The 12,102-nt window shown below is 43.7% G+C and overlaps 2 protein-coding genes across 2 annotated transcripts; both read left to right on the top strand.

Annotated features, from left to right (window-relative positions):
- The first annotated feature begins 231 nt into the window (after positions 1–231).
- LOC139637578 (F-box only protein 40-like) lies at positions 232–6,473 on the top strand. Its single transcript, XM_071506387.1, has 9 exons — positions 232–345; positions 1,409–1,445; positions 1,607–2,183; positions 2,501–3,003; positions 3,143–3,322; positions 4,879–5,120; positions 5,530–5,661; positions 5,748–6,018; positions 6,107–6,473. The coding sequence occupies exons 2-9, from the start codon at positions 1,443–1,445 to the stop codon at positions 6,317–6,319; spliced, it is 2,121 nt and encodes a 706-aa protein (XP_071362488.1). The 5' UTR covers positions 232–345; positions 1,409–1,442; the 3' UTR covers positions 6,320–6,473.
- Positions 6,474–7,410: 937 nt separating this feature from the next.
- LOC139637579 (coiled-coil domain-containing 92B-like) lies at positions 7,411–10,649 on the top strand. The gene is made up of 4 exons (XM_071506388.1): positions 7,411–7,658; positions 8,090–8,238; positions 8,378–8,425; positions 9,419–10,649. The coding sequence occupies exons 2-4, from the start codon at positions 8,109–8,111 to the stop codon at positions 10,132–10,134; spliced, it is 894 nt and encodes a 297-aa protein (XP_071362489.1). The 5' UTR covers positions 7,411–7,658; positions 8,090–8,108; the 3' UTR covers positions 10,135–10,649.
- Positions 10,650–12,102: the final 1,453 nt, after the last annotated feature.

Genomic DNA, 12,102 nt, shown 5'->3' with positions numbered 1-12,102 from the left:
ATATCCAAACAGTGTCCTCTAGTGGAGATTTTAGAATAATAAAAACACTATTACTGTGCATTTTAGTGCAGTCATATACGCATAAGATTGATTATTTATTCTGTACCGGAAACAGGAATTCAGATACATTCATTCAGCCTCAGAATTTAGAGCTAGAAAGTATTTATCACAGATTAGAGATTGTGGCTTGAATCCACTGCAGCAGAAAGTGAGGCTGAAGGGGGAGTGATTTCTCCTGCTGAACCTGTCTGGCTAATTTTAACCGTCCAGTTCACACAGCACAGGGACTGAAAGCAACGTTATAAAACCAAAGAGAGGAAGCACCACGTCTGTAGTGGCACCTTGGTAAGACCTTTTTCTAGATATTGTTTCAGCCAATTGTGAATGAGTGAAAAAAGTCTATTTTGGTTTATCCAAACTGGAAGTACAGTATAACTTCTCTGACAAGTGATAAAACTGTAAAAGTTAAATATTTCAGTTGCTTTTTTGCTTGTCTGACTTATTTTCAGTGCCAAAGGACATATAACTGGACAACACTATTATACAGGCCTGTAGTTTACTATTTACCTTGAATATCAGCTCTGTATTTCACAGTAACAAGGTGAAATAAGGACATTTTAATAGATTTTTTAAAGAGGGCTTTGAAGCAAAGTGACATTTGTTTTATGCTTAGTGCATAAATGCTTTTTATAGTCTTTTTGTGCTGCTGATTAGTTGTGTGACCTTTGTCACTGGCTCTGATCAAAATTGCATTACAGTCAGTCCACCAAATGGATCCAGACTCAAATATCTCAACAATTATTGGCTGGATTGTTGTAAAATTTGATACAGAAATTCATGGTTGTGTGATATTGAAGTCCAGTGACTAAGGAGAACCTCTGTCTTTTTTTTCTTGCATCATCATGAGGTTGACATTTGTGGTTTTGAGTGAGACGTCTCAACAACTATTATGAAACCTAGTGCAGGTATTCATGTTCCACCAAGGTGAACTGTTATAACTTTTCATTTGTCCTTTGGTTCATGACCAAATGCCTGACAAAGTCATGACATTCTCATCAGCCTCAGCTGTATTTTGTGTTTACTGCCTTCTAGCAAGCTAATATGCTAACACACCTGCAAAACATATTTATGTTTGCATTTAGCTCAAAGTACTGCAGCTGGTAGAAAAGGGGGTAGAGTCTGTTAGTCTTGTTTTTGTTTGAATTACTGGATATTTTTCCACTTCCGGTCTAAAAAGCAGTTGAGAAAAGAATCAGTCTGCAGATGATCTGGTTCTGATAATCTGATATAAGCGACAATGAAGTGTTCAGTGTGTTCAGGAGTAAAGTGAAAAAAGGTTATTGATCTGATTCACTACTTAGACCTGATGTTTAAAATTGTGTGTCAATTTTCTGTGTTTTTCTTGCAGGATTACAAAACTTTTGATTCAAAGTCCTGTAAATATGGTGAGTCATGGACATATTTCTTGTCTGATTTTTAAGATTAAACATTCAACAGCCTTGATCCACCATGTTTAAAAAGCTCTATTCCTATGTTGTAAATCTCCATTTTTCTTCTTAATTGGTCTCTTGTCTTAATTTGAGCCCTCTCTTCCTCCCCCCATCAGAGTCATCGTTCTCGAGCCTCCAAGGTGCGACAGCATGTCCACGTCCACTGTGACTCCTGCTACAGCCGGCGCTGCAGGGCCCGGGTGGAGGTGTCTGTGTGCTGTGCAGTGGTGCCCTGCCGCCTGCTCTGTGGAGCTCTGTTCCACCTGTGCAAAGAGGAGGATCACCTGCTGCTCTGCCCTAACGTGAGGGTGCCCTGCCTCAACGCTGGGTACGGCTGCCCGGTCCACCTGCCCCGCTCCTCGCAGGCAGCCCACCTCCAGGTGTGTCCGGCCAGCGTGGTGAGCTGCTCCATGGAGTGGCTCCGCTGGCCCACTGATGACACGGACCCACACAGCAACATAGCCCTGCAGGAGAATGTGGTGAAGGAAAATGGGGGGCAGGATGAGGTGGCTCTCGATTTTGCCATGGCACTGGTTGATCAGTCAGACCTTTACAGCCGCCTGAAAATGAAGCCCCTCTACCCAGAGCTGATGGAGAGTGAGGAGGAGGAGGCGGAGATAAAGGAGGAGATGAAGGAGGAAACAGCAGTAGGAAGGTTTGTCAATGGTGTCACAGACAATGATGCCAATAAAGGTGAGTCATGGCACTGTTTGAATCCATAATAAATAAGTTAACCAACTAAAAAACACTGCTGCCTCCTTAACAAGATTATACCTACTAATAAACCAAAGTGTGTAGGTCTTTAAATCATGTGATTAATATGGCACTGATTATTTTCAATATTCAAAAATGAGGAGAAAAAATTTGGTAAGTCGTTCAAACCACATAAAAATAAATCAATTTGTTTATGTTATGTCCTTTTCTTTTTTGCACTCTCCTCTCCTTGTTTCTCATCATCTCTCCCTCCCTGTGATCTCTCACTGGTCTCCACACATCATCCATTTCTGCAGAAAACAGCTTGTGTGAGAATAATGTTGAAGAGACTGTGCAGAGCAGTGTGGGGCAGGGGACAGTCCTCAGGAAAGACACATACAGCTTGTCTGAGATGATGTTCAGCATGGAGAGGGGTGGCTGTGCTGTCGCTCAGGCAAACCTAGACAAATCCAAACAAAACCCAAACCCTGGGGAAAAGGGGAACGCCCAGAGTGAGAGAGGTTTAAAGGGGACTGAGAGGCAGGACTGCAAGGTGGCAAAGACAAGTGCAGACCAGGAGAAGGAAGGTGGAAACTACCCTCCAGCAGACACAAGTAAGACAGGGCAGGCCCCGTGGCAGGAGGGGGTCCTGGAGCGCCTCGGGCAGGAGCTCAGCCCCCAGGAGTACAACATGTATGTGGTGCATCACGGGCGCATGCTGCTCGCCTTTGGACAAATCGAGGCCTGTACGCCGAGGGAGAAAGACTTTGTCTATGGCAGCCTGGAGCCCATTCCAGTCCAGACCCTGCGCTCTTTCAAGGTACAAGACAGCCGCCTTGTTCTGACAAATGCAGCTGATGCAGCTTTATAATAAGCATCAACGAAATATCAGTCAAACTGTCCTCATAACAACTTACAAAAGGTGTTGTAATATATTCTCATGTATGTCTCCCTCTAAGGTCCCTGACAGCTATCACTACAGGCGGCGGGTTCATCTGTACGACACGGCTGCGAGGGCTCAGAGTGAACCTCGCAGCGTTGACACATCGGACCTCGGGGTCAACGAAGAGGACTGGTTCAGTGACGAAGCAGCAGCCACCCTGCTGGGCTACGCTGAGAAGGAGGTCATGGGTCACAAGGTCAGTCAGATATTTGTGACAGCATAGATGAAAATATATAAACTGCACACACGACCAGATGAGGGAGATGACAGTGGAAATCAGTAAAGCCCCACGTCTGGTGTTTTACTTAGTTTCCTGGCACATATTAGCAGATGCCACATGGTATTTAGTTTACTGATGTACACAAATACTGCATTACAAGCAATGACGTGAATGTGAATATTATTGTATTTCCGTATTTCATGTTGCCATACTTTTAATCCTATTGTCCAAAGTGATGGTAGCAGCTGTAGTGAGAACAATAGGCTCATACATTTGCACATCTTTTTGGCTGGACCGTAACAGTGGGGTCAGCCTGATATACAGGAATGTCTGTGACCGACTGAGCAAATGACAGAATTGAATGATCAAGTTACACCATTGGTCAAGCAAATGCCAAATGACTGAGTCATGAATTTGCACCATTGGAATTTCCCCATTGATCATTGCTCTTTAAAAGAATTGGCACGGTTTCTATTTGTGGAGGGTTTATAGCCTGCAGTGTTGCCAACCCAGTGCATTCTTGGTAGATTTAGATTTTTAAAAAAGCCCCTAGTAATGTTTTGGACAAACCTGAGATACTTTCCATAGATGAGAGTCACCAGTTTTGCCCCATGAGCGAGAGGCACACTTCCATCACCCTGTTCAGTGAGTGTCAGAGCAGCAGAGCTGCAGTTTCTTACCCAGACGGAGGCTGTGCGCTATGTGAGAGACAAAATAAGAAAGATGTTCTGTCGCTTCTGACATTATCTCTGAGTGATCATTTTACAAGTAAATATGGCCAAAATCACATCGAAATCGTTTATTTGGTGTGTTTGGTGACTTTGTCAAACAGTGGTTATAAAATCAGGATTTTAGCAGCAGAGCAGCTGCTTGGAAGTAAACATGTAGACTTAATTGGCTGCAGTTCAGGTACAGTTTCACAACTTGTTCCATTGTCTGACAACATCAACAGAGCAAGAATTACTGCCTTATGGTTGAATGTCTCTGCCAACTGGCCAAGTTGCAGGGAATATAGTTCCAGTCTCCCCATTCTGAGTTACAGCATTGAATAATGGCCAGAGGTGTTTTTGCATAACATTATGATGTCACAGTGAAGTTGACCTTTGACGTTTGGATATAAAATGTCATCACATTTGCCTTAACTTGTGTCAAAATTTGTATATGAATATGTGAGTTATGGCCAGAAGTGTGAGCGTGACCTTTGACCTTAGACTATCAAATTCTAATCAGTTCAACCTTGAATCCACGTGAGCATTTGTGCCAAATATAAAGAAACTCCCTCAAGGCGTTACTAAGATATCGTGTACACAAGGCCAAAACTATGTTTTGTAAGGTCATCATGACCTTGACCTTTGACCTTTGACCTCCAAAATCTAATCAGTGCAGCAACCTTTGTGAGGCACAATTGAAATGAGTGTGGCATCCTGAAATGTGGCTAAAATGATTCATGATTTTGTAAATACGTGCAGAACGTTAGTTTGGTCCTTTACCAAGGACTAACCAGGTAACGTGAGCGACTGGTTTCCGTGCAGATCAGTGAGTCGAAGGCAGCCGACGGGCTCTACGTTGACGTGGGAACACAGACGCACTCATTCCGCTCGGCTCCGTTCAAAAGGAAGACGACCCTGGAGGAGGTGATGGTGGAGAGACCCCTGAAGCTTCATCTGCAGCTGCAGGCAGAGAGCGTGAACAGCAGACACAGCAGAGCCAGCTGCGTGTTCGCCTTCCTCTGTGGACACACCTTCCACCGCAGGGAGTTCGCCACACATGTCAGGTGTCCGTCACTACTACTGACGTGGTCGTGTTTGAGTCTGTGGAGTGAATGTGACTCCTGAGCCTTACTCCTGTCACATGTGTCATTCCAGCAGTTTATCTCTCTTATGCCAAAGGGCTAACATTAAAGTAATAGATAGATAGATAGACAGATAGATAGATAGATAGATAGATAGATAGATAGATAGATAGATAGATAGATAGATAGTGTATCAACAACAGGATGCAACTAATTAGAAATGTCAACTGGGATGACAAATAAACTACTGTTAATATAAAATAAATCCTGTTTTTATTTTCATTGTCTTTTACATTTGTCCCCCACCAGGAAACAAATCTTTTTTTTCCCTGGCTGTAGAACATGTAAAGTGTGTGTTTAATGGATGTATTCATCATCATCTCCTTTCCAGGAACGTCCACAGTGACATCCAGACATGTCTAAGTGGATGGTTCGAGCAGAGATGCCCCCTAGCGTATCGGGGATGCACCTACAGCCAGAGGAGGTTTCAGCCCTCCACACATAAGGCTACAGTCACCTACAAGTGAGCACAACTCACTTTATACAGTCCAGATTCCAATGTTTGGCTCTAACAGAACAGAAATCACCACTAATGTTTTTCCACTGCAGTCAGGAGCTGAGGAGCTTCAACTTGCGTCCGACCCTTGTGGCCGCTCAGAGAGAGAGAGAGGGTCAGGAGGACTCTCTGAGCTCGCTGCCCTACGAGGTGCTGTGCCACATGGCCAGCTTCCTGGACCCTCTGTCCCTGTCCCAGCTGGCTCTGGTGTCCCGGCTCATGAGGCAGGTGTGCTCCTCTCTGCTGCAGGAGAGAGGGATGGTCACCCTCCGCTGGGAGAGGAAGACCTACTCACATGGAGGAGCCAAGTGGAGGGCCAAACCCGTGAGATAACTAAATCATCCACTCCATCCACTGCTAAGTGTGATTTCCTTTTTTTTTTCTTCCTGACTCTTCTCCTGTTTCTCCCCAGGTATGGGAGTTCAGTCGACTCTTCTCCTCAGTGGATTCGTGGCATATGGCCGACACCCCTCCTATATCTGCTCATCTAAAAGTCTGTCCTTACTATGAGGCCTCTGTGCCCAGCGAGCCCGTTCCCCTCCCCAGCATGAACAAGAACCAGGGGTGCAGCCAAGAGAGAATGAGCCCCGTCAACCATTTCACAGGGAACAGATGGCAACAATGAAAAAACCTGTTTAACTCTACCTGCTGTGTGTTCTTGAAATGATCTGTCTGTGTATTACTTACAGTGATGGCAAGGTTACACTGGACAAGTACAAAGATGATGTCTAATAAGCAGTAGGTCACTAAGCACTACAAATAAAATCAACGTGAACTTGTGCAGTTTCTCTTCCTCATGATCTCTCTACTGTCCAGTATTATGGAATTAACAGTCTGGGCTATATGTACGGATTTGATTTATTCACTGCTATACTTTTTTTTATTTATAAAAAAAGCCTTATTATGATACAAGAAATCTCCTGCACTTTTCAACCCATTCATCTCCTGCCATCTAAATTGTCTCCTGTCTTTAATAGTGAAGAGCAGAAATCTCAGGAAGACGTTTGGACACAATCAAACATGTAGTGTTAGTGGAGAGTCATCAGTCCATCCAGGTAGTATGTATAGTGATAAATCACATAAATGATGCTGTTCATACTGCATGTTACTTAGATCAGTTTGAATTATAGTATTTACATTAATAAAAAGCTAAAAATCTAAAATATTGGTGGGTGAACTGGGGTGAAATGTTCCGCCCTGAATACAACCTATGGAGCAAACATACTGTAATATACATACATGTATAAGAGATGATCAAGTCTTCTCTTTAAATGATATAACATAGTTGAAACTGCAACAATTAGTCTATGAGTTGATGGACAAGAACGCAGCCCTTATCTATATCGTATTGATAGACTATTTCTTACATATTTTATACTATTGCGACTTTTCCAAGTAAAGCTTACATTTCTGCCTCTGAATATAAATGCATCGCCTCGTATGATTGATAAACCTTTCCTAAAGATCGATGGAAAACTAATTTTTCATAGGTTACATGTTGTAGCCCAGCCGTGAGATGAGACTTTAACTCTCTATCATTTTAGGACATTATGAAAACAAAACCTTTCCACTTCTTGTTGGCAGCAGCTGGTGGCCCACCATCATTTGCATGAAGCCCCTCCTCCTCCTCTTCCTCCTCCTCCTGCTCGGTGGCACTAATCGCCCCTCATACCGGGCTGCTTCTTGGGCATACAGCAGCTGCACCGTACCGCACGTACAACCAACCAGAAGGTTATGAGGAGGTTATTTCGACTGACTGCAGCAGGATCCGTTCACACTTAGAGAAACGGCCATCCAGCTGCAGCAGCGAAGCCTCTCACCTCGCAGCAGCGTCAGTTTGCAGAGCGGACGGTTTGCACGCTTCTTTTGTTTTCTCCATCTCTGCAGCATCAAGGACGGAGGTCTCAGGGCGACAGGAGGATCCATGAGAAACGCTTTGCACAGGAAACCGCTTCAGTATCACGGTAGGCCACAATCACGCTGATGAATTTACAGTTACAGGTAGACACTGAGCGCTGGTGACCAACGGTGAGGACATCAAAAAGCCTCCATGGGCGAAAAATCAAACGAATGAGGTTAAATAAGAGAGTAGGCTTCAGCAGATCAGCTTACTGGAGAGTTACCCAATTAACCTCTTACATGTTGCAGAAAGAAAGCACTGCACTGTGGGCTAGGTCTGTAGTGGTGTGATGTAATATAATCATACCATTGAGCAGACTAACAGATAGTTTATCACTTTATTTTGATATATAAAAGCTATTTTATTTGTTTGAAGAAATTGACACTTCATATCCAAGCACTGTTTTATATCAGGGCTCAAACCTGGACACTACTGTGACGCAAAGAGCCGTACAGGGAAATCCTAACACGTCCAGATGTAAACATCTGTGTGCAGGTTGTGTGGGGGTTCAGCCATGGATGCTGGGAGGCTGGAGCAGCAGGTGGCCAGTGTGGAGAGGGGCATCGCCTTCCTGAAGCAGGAGCACCTGGCCATGCTGACGGGTCTGCAGCTGGAGATCACACACCTGAAGAGGCGCTGTCACGGTCAGTCTGCTGTTGACCTGCTGCCCTCCATCTCTTCATGTGTCTCTTAACCACTCATCTACCTGTCTGTCTGTCTGTCACCCTGTCTTATCCCTCTCTGTCTCTCTGCCTGTTGTGCTTCTACTGCTCCTGTTTGCAGAGCTAAGTTGTGAGCTGGACTCCAGGTTTCCCGACAGAAACACAGCAGGTAAGATATTACAACTCCCTGCTGACAGGGAGGGAACTGATATGTGGGAGATGCTGAAGTTTTATATAATCATCACTGAGAGGAAAGCACAAAGTCTGTGCAGAGGAGGACTGGAAAATCACAGTAGAAAAGGTACAATGATGAGCTGTTAAATGTTGCACAACATTATTTTTTATATTTTTATATATACTATATACTATAAATATTATTTCTTATCACATTTACTCATATTTTAGCTGTGTTTAGCTGTTCCATATGGGCTTTTTGTCATTATATTTGTTAGTAATAGAGATGCACAGATTTGATGCACCAGTGCCTACTCTGATATTGACTTTATGCAGCAATTAGCTAACACATAATCTATCACCATTAAATACAGTTTCTGCTGTCAGCTACATTCATCCCGTCACAGCAGGCCATTGAGTTAGTTTGTAGTGCCGCAGCTTCCTCAGCATCATTTCATCCTATAGGTGATAAGCAATGAGTTCCACGCTGGTCTGTTACTGCTTCTCAGGATTGGCAGAAACCCTGAGCTAGGCTTTCAGCATCAGTGCTGGGAGGGAAAAAGTTGCAACAAGACATGGTGCCTGTGTGCTCTGTGATAGATAGATAGATAGATAGATAGATAGATAGATAGATAGATAGATAGATAGATGGAGGTACATTTTGATGAGGCCTTCGTTTTATGAATTCACATTCAAGCACTAGCAGATGTGCAGAATCATCTCTGGATCATAGAGCAGTAAAATGACTTTATATATGTGTATTATTTATTTATAACACACACTTATATCCAGGTTGCACTAAGTGATAAAGCAAATGAAGGAGCACAGAAAAGCAGCATGAAAAGAGAGTATGCAATGTAATATGAGAAGGACTGATGAAAGATGCAGAGAAACAGACTGAAGAATGATCTCTACACTTTTTTCCCTGTCTGCGTAATGTTCATTTTCACTGCAGCCCTTGTTGTATGGGTTCATGTGTGTTTCTCAGAGGAGGAAGCAGAGCTGGCAGCACGCTGTGAGGCTGCAGAGCGTCTCCTCAAGGACCAGCAGTGCATGATGGTCGCTGTGCGCGGGGAGCTGCGGGCAGGGCGGGCACGAACATCAGCACTTGGTCGGAGCCTCAGGGAAGAGGAGCGACATTTCCTTGAGGAACTGAAACGCCGCAGCCACAAGATCACGCTGCTGAGTCGTGAGCTGCAACGGCAAAATGTCACCACCACGACCCTCTGCCACGAGCTCCACGCTGCACGCTTAAAACTGTTCCAGCAGCGGCAGAGCGCCAGGTCTGCTGCAGAGAGAGAGGAGGAACCCAGAGGAAAGGAGGAAGAAGAAGGGGAGGAAGAGGAGGATGAAGATGAGGAGGATGAAGATGATGAAGGGGAGGGCTCAGACTGGCTTTTGTCTCCACCCCCTCCGGCCTCTCCCAGCCAACCAGAGGCGAGGCACAGCAGGCGTGTCACCCTGAGGGAGGAGAGGGTAAGGGCTTGCGTCCCACAGGAGAGAGTGACATCGCCACGAAGGCCACACCCAATGCCCGACCCCGCCCTCTTCTTGGTGCCGCTTAGATACCGCCTCCTTCGCTTGAACCAGCGAATCAGAACGCAGGATGGAGAGGGGATGGAGGACGAGTGGGAGGATATAGAGGACAGCAGGGTGCACAGGAGGGTGGACATGGGAGCAGGAGAAGGAGAAACTGCTCTGTGATGAGGACGGAGGGGCGATGTCTTCCAGCAGGTCTCAGCCAACATCAACCAACATCTGCTGCACTTATTCTAGAAAAAGCTTGAGACGAGAGAGATGTAACCTTGTGATTATCTGTAGATTTCAGGAAGTGAGTTAGATATTTAGAGTTAGCTGCACAAGAGTGTGTGATCGAACCTACACATAGACGTATTAATGGAAATTGTGACACTGAAGGTACAACATGCTACTTTGAAAATTTGAAGAACCGAGTGGGTCAAGAAAGACTGAATAGTTGTACTGTTTCATATGGATGCCTTTTGATTTTAACACTGTTGATCACAGCTTTTGCCTGTAATTAGGAGCCTCGCCTCTGAGTCTATGAACACTTACACCGTACTGTTCAAAGTGGCAGCTGCTGTTTCACTGCAGCAGCCGGATTCCAGGTTCAGAGAGTCACACAAGAAGGCATAGGGACATTTTGTATGATTTGCACTTTATTAAATTCATGCAATGTGCCTAGTAATGGCAGAACAGTATTTCTGCTGTCATGTTGTCTGTTTTGACGTTTTTAATAGGTCTTTTTCACCGCAGACATTTTGACATGTAGGAAAGTAGGAAAAGCACGTGTTACAAATAGCATTAACAACAACAGAGACTCTTGACAGTGAACCAACGTTTACAATACCAAGAGCCAGAAATTGCAACTAAATGGAGTTCGGCTATTATTAATTTTATTATTTGCAGCTGTGCTTTTCCTACTGTGACATGTCCAAATGTCTGTGCTATGTTATCATCACATGGTTGTCATAGTGCTCATGGTTTTGTACCAAGACCCCAGTTGAGGTTTTTACAGTTATTTCTCAAATTGCTCAAGAGCACAAATAATTAGTGGATTGATAGGTTCACTGATCAACAGAGACTTAGTGGGCAACTACTTTGAAAATCCTTTAATCATGTTAGGTCAAGCAAAAACAGCCGACAGTCTCTGGTTCCACAGGATTTGCTGCTTTTTCTGTTTGTTACTATAAACTGAATATTTTTGATGACTTTTGCTCAGATAGTTCAAGACATGTGATAATGTCACATTTAACTTTAAGAAAGTGTGATGTGCTTTTTTACAATTTTTATAAACATCTTACAGACCACGCAATTAATTGTTTAATTAAGAAAATAATCTGCAGATTAATCAATAATGAAAATCACCATTAGTTGCAGACACTTAAATTAACATGACCCTGTCAGGCAGCATTCACTTAATATCCCACCATAAGGATATTTTTTAAGCATTTATGAATGTGCAGGTTTTGTCACCAATTATAACTCCTCCTATTAATACATATTTTACATTAGTACAAATCTGTTTTGCTAAAATGTCATTCATTATCTGTTTATACAGCAGCATCCAGGAGGAGTCATAGTTATTAACACAGGCATTAATGAATATTTCAATCTTCTTACAACTGCTGTGCTATAAACTATTTATTAAATGTTTATGTACTGCTTATTTATGCTAAATAGGGCGGCTGTGTTTTTCGGTGTTACTAATAAGCGTTCATGTCAAATCCTGGCACTGGGTGGCAGTACAACCTAAACTAAACCTTGACTGGGATGAAAAGAGGCTCAGATCTGCTGCAGGAGACAGCAAAGTAAAAAGTAAAACTCGACACATGCAGAGACTTTAATGTCTCATTCATATGTTTATGCACCATGAAGTGTTGACATAAGTTACTATACCATCATCCAGTTCAGGGGGTTGGAAGTGTAATTTTGCAATGCTACCAGCTACCAGCATTATAGTTGCATGCATTATCATATAGTACACAAACATCTGCATCACCTAGTTTTCCAGGTTTTTAGAGTTGCATGAATGAAAAATGAAAAGAGAGATGGGATGGAGAGCTCAGAGGAGTCTGAGGAGGTCTGCAGGAGGATTGTGATGACTCACACTGTGACCGTCCTTCATCTGGGGAATCTGCATTTTGTTCTACT

Source organism: Trachinotus anak, unplaced genomic scaffold, assembly GCF_046630095.1.
Source record: "Trachinotus anak isolate AG129_WGS33_773 ecotype Australia unplaced genomic scaffold, CSIRO_AGI_Tana_v1 ptg000020l, whole genome shotgun sequence".
Classification (NCBI taxonomy): Eukaryota; Metazoa; Chordata; class Actinopteri; order Carangiformes; family Carangidae; genus Trachinotus; species Trachinotus anak.
Note: the sequence above shows the minus strand (reverse complement) of the source record. Positions and strands in the feature narration are given on the sequence as shown.

Excerpts from the sequence above, each read along its gene's own strand:
- LOC139637579 (XM_071506388.1), top strand. The coding sequence starts at position 8,109 with ATGGATGCTGGGAGGCTGGAGCAGCAGGTGGCCAGTGTGGAGAGGGGC. Across the intron at positions 8,239-8,377 it reads CCTGAAGAGGCGCTGTCACG|AGCTAAGTTGTGAGCTGGAC; the intron begins GTCAGTCTGCTG and ends TCCTGTTTGCAG. Across the intron at positions 8,426-9,418 it reads TCCCGACAGAAACACAGCAG|AGGAGGAAGCAGAGCTGGCA; the intron begins GTAAGATATTAC and ends TGTGTTTCTCAG.
- LOC139637578 (XM_071506387.1), top strand. Across the intron at positions 5,662-5,747 it reads AAGGCTACAGTCACCTACAA|TCAGGAGCTGAGGAGCTTCA; the intron begins GTGAGCACAACT and ends TTTCCACTGCAG. Across the intron at positions 6,019-6,106 it reads CCAAGTGGAGGGCCAAACCC|GTATGGGAGTTCAGTCGACT; the intron begins GTGAGATAACTA and ends GTTTCTCCCCAG.